This window comes from Sorex araneus, chromosome 3 (genome assembly GCF_027595985.1).
Source record: "Sorex araneus isolate mSorAra2 chromosome 3, mSorAra2.pri, whole genome shotgun sequence".
Lineage (NCBI taxonomy): Eukaryota > Metazoa > Chordata > Mammalia > Eulipotyphla > Soricidae > Sorex > Sorex araneus.
The window spans coordinates 142,302,685-142,328,038 of NC_073304.1; the positions used below are offsets into that span (position 1 = coordinate 142,302,685).

General features: G+C 42.7%; 1 protein-coding gene and 1 pseudogene across 3 annotated transcripts in view; one reads left to right on the top strand and one right to left on the bottom strand.

Moving 5' to 3' along the window:
- Positions 1-22,432, bottom strand: part of RALGAPA2 (Ral GTPase activating protein catalytic subunit alpha 2) — a 352,948-nt gene extending 330,516 nt beyond the window's left edge. For all 3 annotated transcript variants that reach the window (XM_055131128.1, XM_055131127.1, XM_055131129.1), the window contains exon 1: positions 22,233-22,432. In XM_055131128.1, coding sequence (XP_054987103.1) covers positions 22,233-22,338 — 106 coding nt within the window. In that variant the 5' untranslated portion in view covers positions 22,339-22,432. The remainder of the gene's footprint in view (positions 1-22,232) is intronic.
- Positions 22,433-23,350: 918 nt separating this feature from the next.
- Positions 23,351-23,799, top strand: LOC101544273 (proteolipid protein 2-like; annotated as a pseudogene).
- Positions 23,800-25,354: the final 1,555 nt, after the last annotated feature.

Here is a 25,354-nt window from a genome sequence, read left to right on the forward strand (position 1 = left end):
TGCCTACATTTCCTGCATATACCTTATGGATTCATGTCTGATATTGAGGTCTTTAATCCACTTTTTTAATCTGACTTTTGTGCCTGACCTTAGACAGAGGTCAGAGTTCAATGTGTTGGAGTTAACTGTGAATTTTCCCAGCACCACTTGTTGAAAAGCCTTTCCTTGTTCCACTTCACATTTCTTGCTTCTTTGTCAAAGATTAAGTAACCATATATTTGAGAGTCTGTGACAGTTGGTCTGTGGGTCTGTTTCTAGCCCAATACCATGCTCTTTTAATTACTACTGTTTTGTAGTACAGTTGCATGTAACAGACCAGTTTACCCAATGCCATCTATTGAAGAAATTTTCCTTACTCCATTTCATACTTTTTGTTCTTTTTTTTAAATTGAAGATTAACTGTCCATATATACCTGGAAATTCTCAATTCCATTCCATTGGTCAGCCCTTATCCCAGAACTACTTTGTTTGATTACTACAAACAGCTTTACAGTATACCTTGAAGTTGGAAAAAAGAAAAGTCTCTCATCTTTTTTTCCCTAGAATCTCTCTAGCTCTTTTTTTGGGGGGGGAGGGGGAGGCGGGGGATGATGCTATTACTCCATATAAATTTCAAGAGCTAGGGAGATAGTACAGTAGACAGGGTACTTGTCCTACATGTGGCCAACCTGGATTCAACCCCAGCAGTCCAATATGGTCCACCAAAAACTGCCACAAGTGATCACTGAGCACTACCAGTTGTAGTCCAAGAACAACAACTAAACAAGTCATGATATTTTTATGATGAATGTATTGAATTTGTATAATGCTTTAGACATGATTGTCATTTTGATAATATTAATGCTTCTGATTCGTGAACAGGAGGAAGTGTTTCCATTCCTATATTTTCCTCTCTTTTAGTAGTGATTATAGTTTAGTTTTCTTTGTATGTCTTTCACATTTTAATTATGTGAAAAAGTTAGGTACTTTTTACCCCCCTGAGGTGCTATTACTTTTCTTGATATGAGTAAACGTTAGTATATATTGCAATAAAAAACACTCGTGAGTAGAGAGTTGGAAACAGAAATAAAATGGTTAAAACAGAAGCTAAATGGCAACATCTGCCTCTCCACTTAAAATAACTAAGTAAGCAGAAAAAAATGATGATAGGTTTAGAGATCCATCTTTCTTATATCAAATCACTATTAATTATAAAGGCTTACAAAAGAATAGTTTATCTGTAAAGTCTCTCCTCCAATAGCTCCAGGAAGTTGATAAAATTCTTTCTAGTGACAAGGTCAAAAAGGCTAGGTCAACGACAGAACTCAAACCCTGACTCCCACATTTAGAAAACAGAGGTATCTTGCAAGTAAAATGATCTTCCTCCTAGATAAGCAGAAAGTTGGTCTAATGTGAAACTGACTGAGCACAGACTGAAGTGGCTTTCACAATAGGTGGTGGATAATTTTTTATACAAATCCAGTGACAAACTATAGTCATTTAAGTAATATGCAAGTCTTTACTTACAGATGTGGAGAAACATTCAAGGCATATTGTGTCAAAAATTCAATATTAAATTATGTGTGATGACTATGTTAAACTGTGTAAACACATTCATAAGCAAACGCAAATACAGAATGAATGTTTAGGGAAAAATTTAACAATGATTATGAAAGGTCTGCCAGATTTGCAAAGCTTTTTTCATACTTAAGGGTTATTTTTTGCTTTTTCATTTATTCAAATGTCTATAATCAGTATGTAAAATGTTATGACCAGAAACAATAAAGCTAATGTTCCATTTTGGAAAAATAACTGGCCACAGGATGGTCAGATAGCTAAAAGGACTAGTGCACACACTTCCTGTGCAGGAGACCCAGAGTAGAGGTCTTCAGGGCCTGCAAGCAGCTCACCAGACATGACACAAAACCAAAAACATGATACATGCAAGACCAGCTCACCATACATGACACAAAACCATGATTTTCTCTAAACCTGTCTTCTTTTTTCAACTCGAAAGAACACTCAAAATTCTTCAGCAAGAGTAAAATGCCCTAAAAACAAATAATTTCACTTTCCTCTCTCCAACTTTGTAACTAAACTAATTTTGCAATATTGGACACACTATACATAACATCTTACAAAATACAGCTAAAAAGGACTTTTGCAGTCTCAGGGAAAGCTATATTCCTCCAGTCATTTCTGAAAGGCAAAGAAAAATAATAGAACCAGGCAGGGTGAAGTTGTCTCTGTCCAGACATTCAGTAGTTTGCACTAAATAGGAAAAGGCAAATACATGACATCCTTGAAGGTAAAAAGGTAATGAAATTTTCTATCCCAATAATCTTAATTTACTAACTTCAACCCATGTAAGTCAACTTTTCTTTGCTCTGCTTTAAGCTGGCACTGATTACCAACTGCTAGAAAAAAATCTCCTCCATAACACTCAATTAGCAACAGTGATTAGCTCATAAAAGTCACGTCTTTTCAATTAACACTAAGCCAAAGACCAAGACTCCCACAGGTCTTTCCATTAAGAAACAATACAAAGCACTAGCAGGGATCCCAATTTAACCTGAAAATGAGGCCAATGTGCCATTTGGGGCCTTTTGCAATCATTTCCACTGATCAATTAACAATTATGAACCCATCAACATTTCCTGTACTCGTCCACTGGAACATATCTGATTTATTTGTTTGTTTCCTTGTTTATTTGTTTGTTTGTTTCAGCATTAGGGGCAGTTTTTCACAGATCTGCCCTTTGCCTTTTAGTAGAGTTTGACATAACACAGTAAGTTCACCAGATTGGCACAAAACCTGGTTCACTGCTTAGCCCAGAGACGTGAGCCTCCTCCAGCCTTCTGTCCTACTGGCCAAGGTTCCGACTTGTCTCCTCATTACTCACCGCTGCAGTGAGGAGGGCCATGGGCCACGCTGCCCCACCTCCTGAGCCTTTCCTACTCTTTTTCTTCCCTTTTTTTCTCCCCTGTATCCTCTTCCTATCAGTTTGAGGGCATAAGATTAAGTCAGAAAAGGGCTGATCTCTGGAACCAAGGAAATAATTCCGGTGTTAAGGCTGACATACCTTGACATGGTCAACCCAGTCTGATCACTAGCATCATACGTCCCCGAAGTACAACCAGGTGCAACTTTTCAGATCCCGAGCACCTTTGAGTGGCCTGGGAAACCTCGGGCTCTAGAGGGCCTAAGCAGCAATGCATCCTTCAGTCCTTGCACCAACTGGCAGCCAAGCAGGCCAGTATCACCAAAAGGGGCCTCCAAGTCACTTAAGTAACCACTGAGGAACTGTACCCTCCTCTCCTCTCAAAACAAAGGAAAGAAAACAGAGGGAAAGAAATCTAATCTCCAACAGGCAAACCAAGCAAGACTATTCTCTGTGTAGAAACCAATTTCACTCATTTAAACCTAAAGGTCAGAGTTAGAGACTGAGTCAGGCACTTCCCTGCTCTCAGCCCCCGTGGGTGTCCACACCTTATCTTACTCACGGGAAAAATCCCACGTCCTCACAGAAGCCCTCAAACTTCACCCAGTCTTAATCCTCTCCCTCTCCTGCTCCCTCTCCCCCTCCCTCTCGCTCCCTCTCTCTCTCTCTCTCTCTCTCTCTCTCTCTCTCTCTCTCTCTCTCACACCCCCTCCCTCCCCACCCCTCCACTCTAAGTCTGTAGACTTCCAAAAGACTTGCAAGCCCATTTATGCAGTTATGACTGACCTTTGTGCTTATCTCTATTTGAAACACACTATCTCCCCAAAACAGTTACAAAGCCACTCTCCACTTAGCCTTTTTCACAGACGCCTTCTATAATCCTATCTATGTAAGTACACATATAAACACACATCCCTCTTATGTGAATCTATATGTGCATATTCACTTTTTATTTATTTTATTTCACCTTAACAGAGTTGTGGAACAACTTAAAAATAATGTATACTTTCACAGTAGGCAGACTCAAAAATTGGTCAATACATTTATTAAAAGAGTAATCCTTTCCTCAAATTAAATAAATCCTCAACTATAACTCCATTGTTTTCTGGAGAATTTAGAGTGACATTTACATTTTTCTCTTTAGTCCTAAAGACTGAGGATTAACTCAAGTCAATGGACTTCACTTGTTTGTATAAGAGCAGACATATTTGGGGGGAATGTGCCAAATGTCTTTTCAGAATTACTTTCTCAGAAATGTCTGACTCAGGGGCTGGAAAGCTAATGCAGAAATAAGGCTGTTTGTTGCTTTGCGAATAGCTGACCTCAGTGTGATCCCTGGGAGACATCTCTGAGCACATATCCAGGAGTAAGCCTGGGGCACAACGGAATGTAACCTAACTCTTCTCCAAAAAAAGGAATGGTATAATCCAGAGTGAGATTTTTATCTACAAGAACAGGACAAATGACCCATGTTACGAATACACCATCTCTATGTACCACTATGTATTTTTTTGACTCACCATGATCTAGTTACAAAGCTTTCATGTTTGAGTTTCAGTCATACAATGATCGAACACCTATCCCTCCACCAGTGCACATTTTCCACCACCAATGTCCCCAGTATCACACCCCCCCATCCCACCACCCCTCCACTTGTCTCTATGGCAGACAGTTTCCCTCTTATTCTCTCTCTACTTTTGGGCATTATGGTTTGCAATACAGATACTGAGAGGCCATCATGTTTGGCCCTTTGTCTACTTTCAGCACACATCTCCGATCCTGAGCAATCCCTCCAGCCATCATTGACTTAGTGATCCCTTCTCTATTCCACACTCTGTACCACTCACTTGAACATGGAGAGGTCTAAGACTCAATGGGGCCAATCAGAATGGTATTATGATTCAGTGGTCTCAGAAATTCTAGATTAAGCACCTAGAGAAGAAACCACTCTTCTCCAGGGCTCACTGGCCATATCAGTAGCCATCTGTCATGCACCTTGCATCATTAAAGAAGGAATAAAAAGTGACTGATGAAGGGAGATGCAGATCAAAACAACAATGAGATATCATCTCACACCACAGAGACTGGCCTTCATCCCAAAAAACAAAAGCAACCACTATTGGTGTGGATGTGGGGAGAAAGGGACTCTCCTTCACTGCTAGTGTGAATGCTGACTGGTTCAGCCCTTTTGGAAAACAATATGGATGATTCTCAAAAAATTAGAAATTAAGCTTCCATTTGACCCAGCAATACCACTCCTGGGAATATATCCCAGAGAGGCAAAAAGGTATAGTAGAAATGACATCTGCATTTCAGCATGCAGCCACAATCTGGAAAAAAACAGAGTGCCCAAAAACAGATGACTGGTTAAAGAAACTCTGGTACATCTACAAAATGGAACACTATGTAGCTGTCAGAAAAGATGAAGTCCTGAAATTTGCATATAAGTGGATCAACATGGAAAGTATCATGTTGAGTGAAATGAGTCAGAAAGAAAGAGACAGACATAGAAAGATTGCACTCATATGTGGAATATAAAGTAGCTGAGAGGTACAAGCTTGCAATGATGCAATTTCTGGCATATATTTCTCTGGACTTAGTTACTAAAATACAGAAATCCAAAACCGTGCAGCCGCTAGTGCGGCTGCTCGACCTCATATCTCTTCATTCTCAGCAATGGAAAACAAATTATCAAATGCTTCCTTTTCAGCAGGTCCGACTTTAGGGGGGAGAAATTCCAAACAATAATAGTGAGTTTTTTGTTGAAATATTGAATGTAATCAAAGTAAAGTGAAAATAAAGTGAAATTTACCAGTTACACAGGCGGGGTGGGGGGCTGGGGAGGTGGGGGGTGGGGGAGGTATACTGTGATTCTTGGTAGTGGAATATGTGCACTGGTGAAAAGATGGGTTCGAGCATTGTATAACTGAGACTTCAACCTGAAAGCTTTGTTGACTTTCCACATGGTGAGTCAATAAAAGAATAAATTAAAGAAAAAAAAAAGAAGTGACTGATAAAATACCGTAGGGATAAACATTAAAGAAGTTTTCAGCATATAGTGTTGCTGCAACGTATTTCCTAACAAAACATTCGTTAAATTCATATATCCTAATTTTATAGAAAAGGAAATTTAGTCAAGTATTAGGCATGCCTTTAAGATAGCTGATAGTTGGGCTGGAGAGATAGTAAGAGCACTTTCCTTGCATGCAACCAGGTTCAACCCCCCAGCATCCTGTTACTGCCAGGAGTGCAGAGCCAGGAGTAACCTGTGAGCAGCACTGGATGTGAGCCACAGCAAAAAAAGACAATTGGTAGTTATAAACAAAAATCATATTCCAAAACTTAGCCTACCAAGATATGTTGGAGAGCTAATATAATGTATTCACCAGGATTCCGCCCCCCCCAGAAAAAAAGGAATATAAAATTTTCTAGTAAAATGGGTACTATTTAAATGTATATGCCTTAATTACATGTGAAGAGTGACGTGAAAAATTGGGTACTACAATTTATCCATTTGTGACTAATCTATACATAAAATTTTCTTGCTAATATGTAGAAGCTATGTACTGAAGCTATAACTGGTTCCTCTCCTAAAAGCTTCAAAATTTTTGTTGGTGGTCTTAATTTTGGGTGTTTTTTGTTTGGTTGGTTGGTTGGTTGGGTTTTATTTTGGGACCACCACTGGCAGTGCTCAGCGCTTATCCCTGGCTCTATTCTCAGGGATGACCCCTGAGGAACCTTATGCAGTGTGGGGGATAAAGCAGATAGGTGGCATGCAAGGCAAGCACCCCACCTGCTGCACTATCACTCCAACCAGCTCCAAATGTTTCTCCAGTAAATAATTTACTTTAACCTCAGTAAAAGATGATTTGTCTGTTTGTATATGTATTTATTTAGTAGCAGAAAGAATGACAAAATTCTCTCAAAAATGAATATCTGCAATATGATACAGACAGACTCTTATCAGACTACGTGGTATTTTACTTCCACTCCACGAGTATTGCATAAGCACAAACCTTTCTGGTCCAAACACACTCATCTTATCAGAATAGCAATCTATGAAATGCAGAAGTCTGTACTTCCTGCACTATAAATATGACCTGAAAGGGAAAAAATTTATTAATCCTTTTAAACTCTGCAAAGGATAAACACACACACACACACACACACACACACACACACACAAAACACCACCATTATCCCCTCTCTTTCATGAAGTCTTTTAAACACTAAATTGAAAGCACTTTTACTACTAGGTAGAGTAAGTTTATTCTAGAATATGGTGACTCGCATCTGGGAAAACTGAATTCTATAATGGCACTGTGAGGGGGTTCCTTGGCTACCACATCTGCCTCACATTTCACCTCAGCAATCCTGGCAACTCTGCTAAAGTGACCCACAGCACTGCAAGCAACTTCTGGCCTTACGTACACTGCAGTCAGGTGTGTGCAAGCACCACAAATACAAGAGTGTGGCTTCTGGCAAGCACCGTGTGAGCACGGCAGCCAGCTCTGCAGACACCCCAAGGAAGTATGTGAGAATTCCAATACACCTACCAGAACGTGTATGAGTACAACCAAACAGCAAGACCTCCTCAGCCCCCACCCAGAATGTATCAAGCACCATGGCCAAGAGTACAACCTTAGTTACATTGGACCTTAATGCAACCCATGGAAAACCCCAAAACGAGTAAGCACCAAAGCCAACACACGCATGATCCTTGGTCATCACAACTGCATCAAAAGAGGGGAAATGGTGGAGGTAGATGACTGAAGAAAAGGAGCATGCCCAGCGTATGTAAGGCCCTGACTTCAAATTCTGGCACCAAAATAACCCCACCCTTAATACCCCCGAGCACTGCCCATCGGGGCCCTGAGGATCCCTAGCACTGAGGGGCCACATCACAGGCTCAAGCAACAAACTGTCAAACCCAGGTCAGACTGCCTAGAGTGGACGGCAGGCGTCTGAACACCACTGGGGCGGCTCCTGGAAAATAAGTTACTAGGGTCCAGTGAGATAACCCAGTGGACAAGGAGCCTGCCTGCTTGTGACCAGCGTCCCTTGATCCCTGTCAGGAGAGATCCCTGCGTTCAGAGCCAGTAATAAGTCCTGATCACTCCCAGGTATAGCCCCAAAACATAACAAATAAAATATAGTATACACAGCAAAATTTTATAATTGAATCTAATTTTGTTTCCATAAATGAATGCTTGGGTACTTATTCACCTGTCTCCCATCTCCTTAGCTGCCGGCATGGCCCCTCTCTCCCTCATTAACTTTTTCAATCTTTCCATCTTTTTTCCTCTGCCCACTGTCTTTTCTTCCTTCCTTCCTTTCTTTCTTTTCTCTGTCTTTCTTTCTCTCTTTCTCTCTTTCTCTTCTTTTCTTTCTTCCTTTCTCCTTTCTCTTTCTTTCTTCCTTCTTTTATTGGGGGGTCAAGGAAAATTTGGGTCACACTGGTTTACTCCTGGTTCTGTGCTCAGGGATGACTCACGATAATGCTCAAGGGACCATATATGGTATCATGGATTGAATTAGAGTCAGATGAAGGCAAGCACCTTAACTCCGGTACTATCCCTCCAGCCCAGAAATAATCTTCTTAAAGCTCCTCTTTAAGGTTAAAAGTGAAGGAGGTTCAAAGGTGAAAGAGAAAGAGAGAGAGAGAGACAGGGAGAAAGAGAGAGAAGAAAAATGCCTGTCACAGAGACAGACTGGGGGGATGGTGGCAGGAGGGAAACTGGGGGCACTGGTGGTGGGAAATGTAAACTGGAGAAAGGATGGGTGCTAGAACACTGTATGACTGAAACCTGACCATGACCAGTTTCAAAACTATCTCACAGTGACTCAAAAATTAAAATCAAAATTAAAAACAAAAAAAGAGAGGGATGTTGACAGTGAGTAAACAAACCTACACAAAGGAGAAAGTTTGAGGGCCCTCTCAAGAGCTCTTCAATCATTATTATGCTAATCATGAGACTTTCATGAGACTTCTGGTTTGTGAAAACTATCTTTGGGGCCAGAGGCTCTTTTTTATTATTATTTTGCTTTGTTTGGAGACTGCACCTGGCAGTGCTCAGGGCTTACTCCTGGCTCTGCACTCAGGAGTCACCCCTAGTGGGCTCAGGGGAACGCTCAGGTTCCAGGGATTGAACCCAGGTTGGCCGTGTGCAAGGCACGTGCCTTACATGCTGTACTACTACCACTCTGGCCCCTTTTTTTAAATTTTTCAAAACATCTACGTAGGGTAGAAAAATGGCTCAAAGGGCTGGAGGGTGCCTTGGATGCCAGAGTCCTGGGCCCAACCCACTCTGCAAGCAGCAGTTCCTGATTACGTCTGTCAGGTACGGCCCCCCCAGAAAGAAACCCACACAGATGGCCAGTTACTTCCCCATAGACTTTCAGCATCACTATTCAGAAATCAGGTGTTTGTTGTTTTAAAAAGATAAATTTTAAAATAAGTGAGCTTGGACATCATGCTCTAGCATCATTAATGCTATGAACAAGCTAGTGTAGCCAAGTCTAGCCTGGCTTGTGTTAAATAAAGTGATCATACATAGAGAGAGAGTACTGAGGCCAACTGCTAGCTTTCGAATTCAGACACTGCCACTTATACTGCTGCCACTTATGTTGTATACTCTTGTACACTGTTTATGCCACTGGTAAAATTAAATGTTATACATGTAAAAGTACTTCTGGCAGTTTTTGACACATTGAAAATATTAATCAAATGTCAATTATTAACATTACACATAAGGACATTGTGTTACCCAGAATAATCAAGATGAGTAAGAAGCTGTTCATGCTGTCAATGTATGTAGCACCTAGTGGGGGTGACCAGGCAAACTCAAACAGGCAGAACGCAACTCCAAGGTTCTAAATGCCAATGAGAAACACAAAATGCTATCAGACTTCTGAGGAAAGATTACCTTAAGGACAGAAGGAAAGAAGATTTATATGAAAGAATATAAAGCACATCTGTGTTTTCTCATGGAAGACTTTTTTTCTTGCAATGCCAGATCGAACCCAGGGCCTCACATGCATGCAAGACATGTACTATGTCACTGAACCACGTTCCCAGCCCTCCTGGGAGGACCACAAATATAAGACAGGCAAAGTCCTTCAGGGAAAGGAATGGTTTATCAGTTTGGTTTCTCTGAGAACTCGATGCCAAAAGGTTTGGAAATTCAAGAGGAACTGTCTGTGAAGGACGAAAGGAAAACACCGGAGCAGGCAGGAAAGATTTCCAAATCACAGTGTAAATCTAACCCCTGAGAAGGAAAAAGAACTCAGTCTCAGACTTCAAGACAGTTCTGAGGAGGCCTTGGCCAAGACAATGTGATGTCCTCAAGCTGAAATAACCAGTCAGAGGCTTCAGGATCCCACAGAAATAGGACATATTAGGAATATTATGCTCATTACTGGCTGAAAGTAGCCCAAAGGAAGCTCAGCTTTCACAAAGAAGAGATGGTGACTCCAAAGGGGCAACAGCTGAAACATCAGTTAGTCATGCTTCCAGCAAAGGATCTGAGCAACACACTATAACTGTCCCCATATGTAGGCCAGCACACACAGTATCACTAGTACCCTATACATTCTTGAAAGTATGTGATCCATATACAAGTGTTGGTCACTTATAATCAAACACAAGCCGACGAAATGGGCTTCCTAACCTACTTCAAACAGAATATTTTAAATTAAGCAACAGTTGCAACAGTGAAAGCAAAGGGCATACTTACCTTCACAGGTGTGCAAGTATACTTAAAACATATATAGCATTTCGGACAGAGAGACCCCCTAGTTAAGGCTGAGCATACACAAAGCCTGCAGGAGGCCCAGGCTTAACCCTAGTACCACATGATTCCCAGAGCACTGCGCCAGGAATGACCCCTAAGCACACAGCCGGTAATATGTCTTGAGCATCATCAGGGGTGACTCAAAAACAGAAACAAAACAAACAACAAAAACTATATATAGTATGGTAAAATCAATGCTTTAAAACTCTTTTAAATAAAACAAAAAGTATCTGTTCATTATTTCAGGTATGCTTTTGGTTTCTAAAATAGCATTAAGTACATAAAAAAATGTTTAACATCTGTTCTAAAGATCAAAGTTATAATCTTAATTCATAATTCAGAACTAATTAAAAAACAAAGCTCTACTAAAAACATAGACGGTAGATCCTTCATGAACTGATTGGTTAAGGCAACAAATCTGATCTAGCAAGAATGTGAAAAAATAATTTGGAAGGATACAAAGTCTCACAATGGAGATGTTTCTGGTGCCCACTGGAGCAAATTGATGAGCAACGGGATGACAGTGACAGTGACAGTGACAAAATGCTGTATGAATATAAAATATCAGTACAGCAGAGTTATAGGTAATGTGGGGTTGTCACATAAAAGACAAAAATAGAGAAAATCAAAACACCCTTAAAAACTAGCAGGAAGATGATTCAGCAATGAGAAGTGTAAGAAATTTATTAGGAGACAGAGATTTATTAGGTCCCGTAACACTTGGGTACGCATCTACCAGCACTACTTAAATTGTCCTCCTTATATACCCATCAGATAAGGGGTTGATATTAAGCGTATATAAAGCACTGGTTGAACTCTACAAGAAGAAAACATCCAACCTCATCAGAAAATGGGGCAAAAAAATGACAGAAACTTTCCCAAGGAAGAGATACAAATGGCCAAAAGGCACAAGAAAAAGTGCTCTACGTCACTAATCATCAGGGAGATGCAGATCAAAACAACCATGAGATACCACAGAGACTGGCACACATCCAAAAAAGAACAAAAGCAACCGCTGTTGGAGAGGATGTGGGGAGAAAGGGGCCCTTCTACACTGCTGGTGGGAATGCCGACTGGTTCAGCCCCTTTGGAAAACAATATGGATGCTTCTCAAAAAATTAGAAATTGAGCTCCCATTTGACCCAGCAATACCACTGCTGGGAATATATCCCAGAGAAGCAAAAAAGTATAGTCAAAATGACATCTGCACTTATATGTTCATCGCAGCACTATTTACAATAGCCAGAATCTGGAAAAAACCAGGAGTGCCCGAGAACAGATGACTGGCTGAAGAAACTTTGGTACATCTATACAATGGAATACTATGCAGCTGTTAGAAAAAATGAGGTTATGAACTTTGCATATACGTGGATCAGCATGGAAAGTATCATGCTAAGTGAAATGAGTCAGAAAGAGAGAGACAGACATAGAAAGATTGCACTCATCTGTGGAATATAGAATAACAGAGTAGGAGACTAACACCCAAGAATAGTAGAAATAAGTACCAGGAGGTTGACTCCATGGCTTGGAAGCTGGCCTCACATTCTGGGGAGAGGGCAACTCAGATAGAGAAGGGAACACCAAGTAAAATGTGGTTGGAGGCCACGTGGGGGAAGGGTGATGTGTGCTGAATGTAGACTAGAGACTGAACACAATGGCCACTCAATACCTTTATTGCAAACCACAACACCTAATTAGAGAGAGAGAACAAAAGGGAATACCCTGCCAGAGTGGCAGAGTGGGGTGGGGGGAGATGGAATTGGGGGGAGGTGGAAGGGATGCTGGGTTTATTTGTGGTGGAGAATGGGCACTGGTGAAGGGATGGGTTCTCGAACTTTGTATGAGGGAAACATGAGCACAAAAATGTATAAATCTGTAACTGTACCCTCACGGTGATTCACTAATTAAAAAATTTAAAAAAAAATTGTCCTCCTTATATGTACATACTTCCCCCCTTCCATAACCAAGCTTTCAACATGTAAGTTAAACATATGTGTAAGGTTATTCCTAAAAAAAAAAAAAAAAAAAAAAACAAGCAAAAGTCTTGTTTTGCTAGATAATGGTATTTTCAGATAATGGTATACCAGATTATGGTATTTCTTTCACTTTAAGAGAATACCTGGTACAAATGAGAGAACGAGATACTCCAGTTCCTATCACTACACCTGTGATAAAAATGGCTCAACTGTTGACTTTCATCTGTCCCTTTTACAGAAAAAAAAAGAAGAGTTATATGAGAATTTCTTCCGTATCCCCATTCTTGCTTCTTCAAAAGCACTTTTCCATTTTTTAATCCCCATCTCTCAATTGCTAGTTCAATTTTTCTTCTGATTAGTCCTTCCCCAAAATATAAACTCAAATTCCCCAAATTCAAAAATACATAACTCTACCTACATAACCCCCCCCACACACACACACACCATGCATGTCTATCCTTCATCTGGAATTTCCCTCTTTTCCTGTCATATTAATCTGAAACTCTTCTATTTTAAGATGTGGAAATATGACTCAAGTTAGCTAAAGCAAAAACAAGGTATTAATTATTTTCACAACTGAGAAAGGTTCAAGGTTGAGATGACACAGGCACAATGGAGCCACTCAGCAATGGCCCCTTGTCACCCCTCGACTTCCCCAGAGTAAGCAAATTCAATTTAAGGCAGGTATCTCACATAGGGGAAAGATGAATACTGGCAGCCCAGCTATATTCCACTGCTTGCAATTCAAGTGAGTAAGTTCTTGGTTTCCCAGCATCCATATTACAAAAAACAAAGGGGGGGTGGGCAGGGGAGGGGGAAAGCTGTGCTTAGGGACCATTCCTGAAACCTTTGGAGGGATCATAGTTAGTGTTGGGTATCAAAGTAAAGTTAGCTGCATGCAAGGCAAGTGCCTTATCCCTTGCACTATCTCTCTAGCTCCCATATGTAAAATCTGAAGGAGTCTGGGAATTCTGAGCCATTCAAGAGAAGTCACTGGATTCGGGTTTTCCTCTGCTTAAAACTCACCACAGCATAAAAGCCACAGCTCACTAAACTTTAGGGTGGCCGCATCATAGTCTGTACAAGCTTCTGTCTCCACACTTTCTTCATTCCCAACTTACCCAATGGAAACTCCTGTGTTCACTGTTACAAAGCCACCTGAGACCTAATTTCTCTCAGACAACACTGACCCCTCCCCAGGAGAGCTTTCTGCTGTGATTCACCTTGTGGCCACCTCTACACTTCTACACCACTCCACCATGGCACTAAAATTCTCAAAATACATGTAGGTATTGGCAGGATCTACTTCTACAAAAACCTATGTCCTGAGCTTGTGTATTCTTCGTCTCTGGAGGCAATACCCCTACTGAGACACATGCACAAGACTAAAAAAAAAAAAAAAAGCAGGTGAACATTCCTCAAAAAGCTAGAAATTGAGGGGCTGGAGCAATAGCATAGTGGGTAGGGCGTTTGCCTTGCAAGCGACCAACACGGGTTCGAATCCCAGCATCCCATTTGGTCCCCTGAGCACCGCCAGGAGTAATTCCTGAGTGCAAAGCCAGGAGTAACCCCTGTGCATCACCGGGTGTGACCCAAAAAGAAAAAAAGAAAAGCTAGAAATTGAGCTTCCAGATGACCCAGCAAAACCATGTCTGGAAATAAATCCTGGAAACCCAAAAACACACAGCAGAAATGCTACCTGGACTTCTATGTTCATTACAGTAATATTCATAAGAGCCGGAATCCGGAAATAACCCAACTGCCCAAAAACAGATAACTGGTTAAAGAAAATATGGTACATTCACACAATGGAATACTATGCAGTTCTTAGGAAAAATGAAATTATAAAATTCACTTATAAATGGATGGACATGAAAAGTATCACACTGAATGAAGTGATTCAGGAGACGGACAGACATAGAATTGACTGGACTGTTTTGTGGTATATATTTAAAAAAAAAAATGAGACTAATACCCAAATACAAATACAGTCAAAACAAGGGCCGGGAGGATTGGTCCATGTTCAGAAGCCTGCCTCAAGTGCTGGGGGAGAAGGCAGCTGGGATAGAGGAGGGACCACTATGACAAAGGCAGTTCAAAATGATGACTGGATAAGAACTGAATGCTGAAAGTAGGTAAAGAAACAAAAATAATAACCTCCCGGTATCTGTATTGCAAACCATAATGCCCAAAAGGAGAGGGTGAGGGGAGCTCCTGCCATCAAGACAGGCTCAGGGGAGAGTGGCGGGAGGGAAACCGGGGACTCTGGTGGTCAGAAACGTACACTTGGTGGAGGGATGGGTGTTCACTGTATGACTGAAACCAAACGATGAACTTGTAACTCTATCTCATCATAGTGATTCAATTAAAAAAAAAACTAAATAAACACTTCAAAAGTTAAAAAAAAGTATGCGAAAATAAATCTTTACAAAAATTCCAACACAGCCAGAAAGACAGCTAAGCATGTTGAGTGCATACAAAGCCTGCTGTGCATGGGGGAAGCTCAGCTGAGATTTCAGGTCCTCCACATGATCCCTCACACATAGAGAATAGCCCCTGAGCATTGCGAGGTGTGATCCAGAAAAATGTAGTATTTATTTACTTAAAATTTAATGATAAGTTTTAAAATCAACAACAAAATAGTTGTTTACCACATTTATATTATTCTTAATTTTGTAATTACAATAGCATAGCCCCTTTTAAATAAAGGTTTTAAAATAAAAAATCAATTTGCAGTTTTAAAAGTCCAGCTTTTTTTCCCCCCATTTTTGGGCCACACCCAGCAGTGCTGAGGGGATAGTTCCTGGCTGTGCTCAAGGGACCGTATGGGGCCAGCCAGGGATTGAACTTTGGCCTCTGGCAAGCAAAGCATGTGCTCAGCCTACTGAGTTATCTCTCTGGATCCTTGGAAATCAACTTTTTTAGAGAATAAATAATACCTGATAGTTTTATGGTACTTGGTTTGAAGACCAAAGATCACTAGTCTAAACATCTAATACAAGTATTTATCCCCACCTGCCAATAAAACTTATAAAATTAAAATTATAAAAGGCCGTATCAAATATTCTGCACTGTCAGTCCTTTCTTTTTCCAGATTAATAGTAGAAGCCAGTGTCCCAAGAGATAGTACAGCATGTCAGGCACTTGCTGGCACGCAGCTGACTGCTTGCCTTGCACACAACTGACCCTAGTTTGGTTCCCTGCACACATATGGTCCCCAGAGCCTGCCCAGATTCATCCCTGAGTGCAGAGCCAGGAGTAATCCGTGAGTACTGCTAGGTGTGGACCCCAAAAAATAAACAAACAAAAACATAGAAGCCAAACAGCTTTTTTCCATAATCTCAAACAAAACTTCTGAGTACTACCAGATGTGCTGGAGGAGGGGAGGCCCCAGTTATGAGGACCTGATTGTTCGGTGGTTCAGTGGCGGGGACACCAGAATCATACCCAACAGGCTGTGAGGGGTGGGGCATGCCTTGACAGAGGCTGAACTTGTGGTCTTGCATGTGCAAAACATGCAATTTATCTCTCCCCAACTCCTCTTTCAGACTTTTGTCCTAGATTCACCTTTATCACATCAGATATTCAAAAATGATGCCTTTGAGTCCAGAAGCAATAGTATATTTATGTTACATTATATAATCAAGCTCATTTAATACTCCAGAGTTTATGGACATAAAATGTTAGTAAGTGATGGACAATTAGCAATAGGAACATAGCGGTAAAATCACTTTGCTTCAAACAAGATCAACTGAAAAATATCAAACTAAGAATTCTTGAAGAGCCCAAAATTACACCTCTTAGCTTTCTACTGATTGTATATGATTTATCAATGTGGCACTTAAAGTCCATGCAAATATCTTACAACCCACTTGGCCTGCCAAGGGCTTGGAGAGGCCAATGAACACAAAAACTCAGGAGTCTTGTCATCTTCAGCCCTGTTCAAAAATACAGCTTCAAGTCTCTCTGGAAAACTACAGTAACACAGACCAGGAAGTTAACAGCAAAAGTCAAAACAACATTCTCAGAAAACACATACAAAATGCTGAGCTTTTGTTTATATGTTAGCATTAATTCTGGTGGGTAAATATATTTTCTAATATGTAAATATAATTTTGAGTCAAGTAGCCTGCAGAAGCTAGCTACAGAATAGGCTTTTTAATGAATCACAACTCTGCCCCTTATCAGTTGGATCTAGTAAACAAGTAACTAACCTCTCTGAACCTCAGTTTCCTCTTGTGTCGTTTGGGGATAAATGAACACTACCTTCAACATAGATTGCAGGTAGAGCTGGTGATGTAATAATGATAATAAAACAAAAAATGTCACAGCGTTTCAATCTCTCTTTAAATGCCAGGCTCCATGTCCAATAAACCCTCCTCCCCGAGACATTTTTACTTGCCTTTTTTCCTTAAATTCAGTATGCATAACAATAAACTCATCTTCCCCTGTTATTCCCCTGGATCTTCTCTCAACTCATCTGGCTCTGTCCATGACACTCCCATTCTCCCAAATACCTATAACAAATTATTAAATTATAAAAGTGTGTTTCTTGCTAGTCACACTACAGTGGGAATAGCACTCGAGATCCTTGCTGTTGGCAATGCCAGTGGGAGTGACATTTACAGAAGCTCAAACTAAGTCAGAATCACATCCCACCCACAGTCTGAGCTTTAGTCTATTCTGTTCTAAAGAGATCATGAAAAATATTTCTTAAAAAAACTACTATCCCGGGATGTTTATATCAGCAGTCATATGAGACAAAAAAGAGAGAAAGAGGAGGGGGACGATTCAACCAACAAAGATAAGTGATAGTCTGAAACAAATGTCCCAAATTAAAATAAATGGAAAAAACAAAACATAGAATACTAATAAAAAATAAAAGTTTAATATGCAACAATTAAAACTGTTAAAAAAAAAAAACCTTCACCCAACTAAAACAACAAAGGCCCAAAACCTAAACCAAAACATCCTATTTCGCTCGATCAGTAAGTAGGGCATTTGTGAGAGGCTGCACTCCTCTCTAGTTCCACAGATTTAGTCTACATCATGAGTCACTTGACTTGATTGTGACCTCTGATCTCAAACCTCTTCATCAGATTAATCACTCCTCCCCAGATTCTACAAAACTTATTATCGTTACTTCAACTTACAGAATCACTAGTTCCCAGCTACACCATTGCTAGATAACCCCTCCCACGCCAATTCAGACCTGGATCTTTTGACTGCTCTATCACTGATCCAGCCTCCTCCACGGTCTTCCTGTACTGATGCCTTCGCCTCCCATCACTCCCAAACCAATTTTCAAGGTCCTGCTAGCAGAAATGTGATTCCAAATCTTAAAATGTGTCCTGCAAAGAATTCCCCAAGTAAGCTAACCCAGACAACCAGAGGAAACAGGAAGCCGGTGCCCCTCACTCTCCTACACCATGGCTGTCTCTTCCACTTCCCCTCAGTCACACTGCCCTCCTCTCTACCTCCCCACACCCAAACCCTGAATGTTCAATGTGCAGCCACTAGCTATGAAGGGATACTGAGCACCTGAAACCAGACTAATCAGAACTGAGATGTGCTGTAAGTGCACAGCTGGATTTCAAACACGTCATTTTAAAAATCTAAAACACAGGGGACAAAGACATGGTCCAGCGGGAAAAGCACTCTCCTTGCATGTGGTCAAATTGGATGTGATTCCTGTCACCCATGTGCTTCCACAAAGCCCATCAGGAGTGATCCCTGAGCACAGAGCAGGAGTGATCCTTGATATTGTCCAAAATCAAAAGAAAAAATAAAAAACCTTAGTATTTCATATTACCAGTTGATGCTATATATATATTAGATTCATGGGGTTGGTTAGGTTAAGTACATTACTAAAATTAATTTAACCTGCCTCTTTTATTTTAGGGGCAGTAGGAGATGAGGTCTGGACCAAACCCGGCAGTGCTCAGGGCTTGCTCCTGGCTCTGTACCCAGGCAGGGATCACTGCTCAAGGTGATGGAGGAACCATATGCGGTATCAGGACTGAACACAGGCTGGCAGCATGCAAGCATATGATATCTTCAGCCCTCTTTTACATTTTTATGTGGCTTTTCAAAAATTCAAAATTATATAAGAGAGCTAGGGATGTGGCTAAGCAGGAGAGCATGTGCTTTGCACATATGAGGTCCCAGGTTCGATTACACAGTAAATTTCTATTGGAAAGAACTATTTTAACCATTTTTCAAGAACCAGTATAAATAAAACTTCCTTCAGATGCTCCTATTTCTTTCCTTTTTACCATAATTTATGATGTTAAAAATTATTCATAGTTGGGTTTGGACATACAACATTCCAGCATGGATTCTGCCACCAGTGACAAATTCCTTCTACCAACTTTCCCAGGGTCCGTCTCCACACCCCCTGGTGAGCATGCCACCCTGGCAGGCACCTTTCTTACATCTGGCTGTCAGTACTGTTGACTGTGGTTTGGATATTTAGCTCATCATTCCCTAACACCACCAAGACACCTGCATCCCACTGCTGGCCCCCTATTCCTTCCCATCTCTCCCACACACAACTTCTTTCCTTCACCTCCCTATCCTCGGGGCAAAGAGTGCAGATGCTCCTATCTTTCTGTAATTTTTAATGACTTTTTGACCCTTTAACCCCTATAATAGACTTCCATATTAGCCATGATATAATTATAATATACTCTAAATGTTTACTATTACTATATAGCTATTTTTCTTGTTAAACCAATGTCATTTCTATACCCAATTTGGAATTTATAGACAAGGAATATGCGTTAGACCTTATAGCAATACACAATATATTATTTGTTTCTATTTTATTTTGTTTAGCCATTTACTTTTCCAGTGATTATTCCCATACTAAAAGAATTGGCGGTGCGGGAAACTAACAAATGCTACTAGAGGTCACTGGACAGCATGCCTGTGCATCAGCTCCCCACCACAGACTAAAGTAATATAGACCTGTCTACAGTACATACATCAAGTTAGCTAAGGAAGTTCCAGTTGCAATTACCACATTCAATGCTAAGAAATACTTGGGTTTTTTTTTTTTTCACTGCCAATTGTGCTTCTCAGCTAGCTGCCTTAAATACTACTTCTTAAAAAAAGAAAGCAACTTCATCACATCACACTCATCAAAATAAAAAAGGAAGACACTAGGTATCAGAATAAATATTCTGTCCTACTAACGATGGGAGAGGAAACTGTTAAATATTTATTCTAAACTAAAGCAGGTTATACATCCTAATCACAATAGCCTTTACAAAGTAAACATTACCATACCCTCTTTTACAAAGGTGGCTTCAAAAGGTTCAGAGACAAAGTTAACTAGTCCAGAGTAAAGATACAAGACAGCAAATCCAGATCAGTGGAATCAAATCATCACCAGGTGCAAAGAAAAAGAAAAAACCCAAACCATATTTTTATCATTTGAATATAAAAATATGTGAAAATTAAAATCTATGAATATATCTACAAAAATACAATAATAACCTCTTCATGTCCTCCAAATTGTTTTGTTGGTCTTGGCTAATTCCTATCTTTCAATTCAAGAGAACTTATTTTCCTAAGCCAACTTTATTTTTTAAGTAGCAAACAAATGAAATGATGGGGTAGGCCTATTGCATTAAAGTTCTATTTTTTGTTAGTCTTTAACCCATAGCTGAAGTGAAAGGTTATATTAGCAAATGATTAGAACTACTCCTCAAAAAACATTTATGAGAGTAGATTCCCTAAGGATAGGAAGTTATAGTGATAAAGTAAACTGAGGCATTCAACAAATTCATCAACAAAAATGAAGGTAAAACCCAAGGAAATTAAAAAGAAACTGAGGTGAACAAAAACTGAGGTTATAATAAGCTCAATAAAATGATAAGAGAAAGTTCCTCAAAATAACATATACACATTAAAGTGAAACCATAATTACAGTCTTGACAACTAGTTACTTGCTTAAAATAAAAACAATACAGTTATATCTCTAAGAAAAACTGATCTAGGTTTAATTGATTCTAACTTTACAAATTGTAGCCAACTTAAGCCTGCAGCCTTGAACAGAACAAAAGCTCAAATTCTCGGCCACAGAAAAAGGTCCCAAGTATCAAATACTTTTAAAAACTGCTCAATTCTTCTTTATCAAAAATGTTCCTGCAGTAGGTGTTAATCAGTCACTACTAAGAAATCCACACAATGCCACCTGTGTATTAATAGGATTTTACTACAGGAAGTAGAAAGTTTGGGTTACCAAGAACTCCACATTTCACTTTCAAAAGCCCTGGAAAGTAATCCTGCTAAACAGTAACTAATTTACATTTCATTCCAAACTGAAGGCAGTGTAATCTCAAGGAATCTGAGATTATAAATAACCCATGTGACAAAACCAAGAGTGTTGTTGTCAGTTGTTTTCCTGAGAGATAACTTCACAGAGTATAAATAGCAATAATTAGCAACTTTTAATCTCATGAAGAAAGAACTTAATATAAAAGTCTCACAAACAAAATGAACTGTTATGTATTTCTTCAGGTGACAGACACACAAAGACTAGGTAACCTAAATCAGAAGATTTTTGATCCTTTCAAGAAAAAGGGGGAAGGGATGGAGAGGGGGAGAGCTCAAAAGACTAGAACACCTCTAGTCTTGCATCTGGGGACGCTCAAGCTGGGTCCCCGGCCGCACATGGCCCCCTAAGCACCCAGGAAGTAACCCTGACCATACCAATGAAAGGAACCCCAGTGCCCCTAGCAGTGACCTCCAAGTCTCCCAACCCCAAGCAACAAAAGGAAAGAGAAAGACCTCTGAGAGAAACGCGATCCTTTCTCAACCCCCAAATGCACAAAGGCAGGTCTGTCTATAAAACAGCCAACGGTGTTTTGATCCTAAACATAAGTTAAGGCAAAGGTGGAGAGAAAGAAAGAAAAGGGAAAGCAAAATACAGCCTGGCAAACCAACTACAGGCTGCACCCAGCAGGTGACAGGAAGCCCCGTGGACTCCCGCGAGGGTCATCTGCAAGCGCCCCTGGGCACTGAGCTCCCCCGGGACCACGCCGGCAGAGACATGCTCCCCGCGACACGCGCGCAGGCCGACGACCCCCACTGCCCTCCGGCGCTCCTGGAACCCGGGACAAAACGCCCGGCGTCCACGGAGCTTCGAGGAGCCCCGGCCCGGCGCGGACACGGCCGGACCCGAAGGAAGCGGACCCAGGCAAAACTGAGAGCGCGAGGCACGGGATAGGGGGTGCCAGTTCCTCTCCACCGGCCCCGAGCCTACCAGCGTCTCCGGCCCTCCGGGAACTTCGACCCAAAAGTAAAATAAATAACTAAATGAAAACGCAAAAGTGCGGGGAGCTGCAGGGCGCGGGGCGGCGCGGGGCGCGGACGCCCGCCAAACCCGTGCCGGGACTGGGGGCTCCGCGCGGTCCGGCCCCAGCGCTGCCCCGGGGCCGCGCGCGGAGTGACAGCCGGGGGGACGCCGCGCCGAGGCCCGGACAATGCGGCCCCGCCGGGCCCGACGCCCCCGCCCCGCCGGCCCCGCGCGCTCACCCAGCAGCGCCCGCAGGTGCTTCAGGCGCGTCAGCACGTCCTTCTTGGGGTCCAGCACCTTCTGCGTGGACTTCCTCACGTCGCCGTGGCTCTTCCGGGAGAACATGCCGCCGCGGAAGCCGGGCCGCCGGCCGGCTGCACGCACCGCAGCGGGGAGCCGGCGCGAGTGCGGGACCCTCGCCGACCCGCACCCGGCGCCGCCTCGGCCGCGGGCCCTAGAAGGAGGGGCGGGCGCGCGCGGGGCGGGGCGGGCGCGCGGGGGGCGGGGCGGGCGCGCGCGGGGCGGGGCGCGGCGGCGGCGGGCGCGCCCGGCGGAGGGGCGCGCGCGCACCGGCCTCCCGCGGGGGCGCGCCCAGCGCGCGGTCCGGGCGCCACAAAGACGCGCGCCCCACGCGCAGGCCGCACAGCGACTCCCGGCGTGCACCGCGGCGGGCCGGACGTGCGGGCCGGACGTGCGGGCCGGGCGGGAGACGGAGCCGCGGCTTGCGGCGAGCCCGCCCCGGTTCCCCGGGCGCGCGGGCCGCGAGCGCCCTAGGAGCTGCAGTTCCCGCGGCGGCGCGCCACTGGGGCCGCGCACCGACGTTCTGGTGGGCTGGGGGCGGCGGCACGCGCTGGCCCGGACTCGGAGCCCCGGCGGCTCCCGTTGGGCCAGTCTCTCTCTGGTGGCCCGCTGCAACACGAGAAGCACGAAACTGAGTTTCCTGCCGCTCAGCCCGCGGCTAGGCCAAGTCTAGCCTTCCGAGTGGGCTTCCCACCGGGGGGGCCGTGAGCCCCACCCCGGCAGCGGGAAGAGCGTTTGTTCCTAGGCGCGGTTGGAAGCCCAGCGGTGCCCTGGACCCAGCCTCACCGGGGGCGGGGTCTGAAGGTGACCCCAGACGGCTCCCCCCCGCCCCCGCATCTCCTACCTGCTGTGCAAAAGCACTACGGGCCAGCAGCAGTTAGGAGCATCCTAATGATCCCTCAAACCACTCTAATTTTTAAGGCCTGTAACCTGCAGCAAGACTTTGAGATAGACCTTCCCGGCCAGACGGCGGGCAACAGGGCTGGCTGTGCAGCGTCCTCGAACCCACTAGCAGGCCAGCAGCTCCTCCGCACCCCTAGGGACTCCCGCGCACGCCATGGCAGATTCTGAGCGCTTCTCAGCCGCCGGCTGCTGGGCTGCCTGCACCAGCTTTTGGCGCACCCGAAAGGGAATTCTCCTCTTTGCTGAGATTATTTTGTGCCTGGTGATTCTGATTTGCTTCAGCGCCTCCACACCGGGATACTTCTCCCTGTCTGTGGTTGAGATGATCCTTGCTGCTATCTTCTTTGTCATCTACATGTGTGATCTGCACACCAAGATACAGTTCATCAACTGGCCTTACAGTGATTTCCTCCGAACCCTCATAGCGGCCATCCTCTACCTGATCACCTCTATAGTTGTCCTTGTTGAGAAAGGAAACAATTCCAAAATCGTTGCAGGGGTATTGGGTCTTTCCTCTTTGGCTTTGATGCTTATGTCACCTTCACCTTGTGGCAGCAAAGACACACTGCAGCCCCTACTGACCCTGCTGATGGACAGGTGTAGGTGAACTCTCTTCCTTTTTCTCTGGACCCTGCAAATGACACCTCTGTTGAAATAACTTCTCCCTGTCCCTACAAAACTCCCAACCCCCATGAGGTTACAGTGCCTTTTCTGGAGCATTTGTCTCCCAGCTTGCCAATCACCCTGCGGGGTGTGGCCACCTTCCTGGGTGTATCTAGGTGCCCTTTCTGCAGTGTTCAGCTGGCCACACCAGTTCTGACTGGGTGATGCTGCCCACCCCCCACTTAAGTCCCTAAATAAGGAGGACCAAAGATTTCAGTCCCCCTGTTATGCCTCACTTCTCAATGTGAGGGATCTTCTATGGAGGGATAGATCAGTAATAAACATTGTTTGAACAGGTTAAAAAAAAAAAGACTTTAAGATAGAAAATGATGTGGCGACTTCCTTCAGGAGAGCTATAGATTTGTTTACTAGCATCTAAATACCAGTAAAGAGAGGCTTCTAAAATCTCAGAGCTAGGGCAGATGGAGACGTTACTGAGACCGCTCCAGAAAATAGATGATCAATGGGATGATGATGATGATGATGAAATACTTCAATACTCAAAAGTTGACATTTTAGAAATTACTTAAGTTGACTGTAAAAATCATGTGGTTTCCATCAAATTGGAAAACGTAACTTTTCTTATTCAGCTGAACTGTAATTTGGGGAAAGAGCTAAAGATTTCCGTAGGTTTGTGTCCTAGTTACTGAACCATTTAGCCTCTAGAAACAGTAGAAGTTTGATAAGAGAACAAAGAAGCTGAAATCGGTCATACAAAAACATCATTTTTGAGTGTCTCTAGAGCTGTCAAAATCTCTTGACAAAATAAGGATATATTCAAATAGAGAATATTACTCAGCAATAAAATGCAATGGAACACTTAACTTGAAATAAAAACATTTATTTATAGAAGACTGTCCTCTAAAGTCCTTCTGGACCAGTGACCTTTAGATATCTGCCTTGTCATTCTTCATTTTTTTTAAATTTTTGGGTCACACTGGTGATGCTCAGGGGTTTCTCTTGGCACTTCACTCAGGAATTACTCCCGGCGGTGCTCTTGGGACCATATGGGATGCCAGGGATCAAGCCCAGGTCTGCCACGTGCAAGGCAACCGCCCTACCGGCAATGCTATTGCTCTGGCCGGCCTTGTCATTCTTTATTCTTGAAAGTTCAGTGCCAAATACTTTGGAGACATCTAAGTACTATTGAATGAAAGTCCCACTTTCATCAATAGTTAAATATAATGAAATACAGGCTAGGGAGATGGTCCAAAGGGCTAGCGTGCATACTTTGCATTCAGGAACCCAGAGGTTGATCCCTGGAACCACATGTTGCTCTCCTCTCCCTCCCCCCCCAAGCCAGCACTATTCTGGGAGCTCTACTGGGCATAATACTCCACTCCAAAAGATAATTAAATGAAACTTGCAATGTAAAGTATAAAATTAAACTTCTATAGAGAAGAATTTGGAAAAATCACATACTATTAATCCATTAATCCAGAATCCCTGTTTATAAGAATTAATACTTAAGATGATTTATTCCTTTAGCTGCACT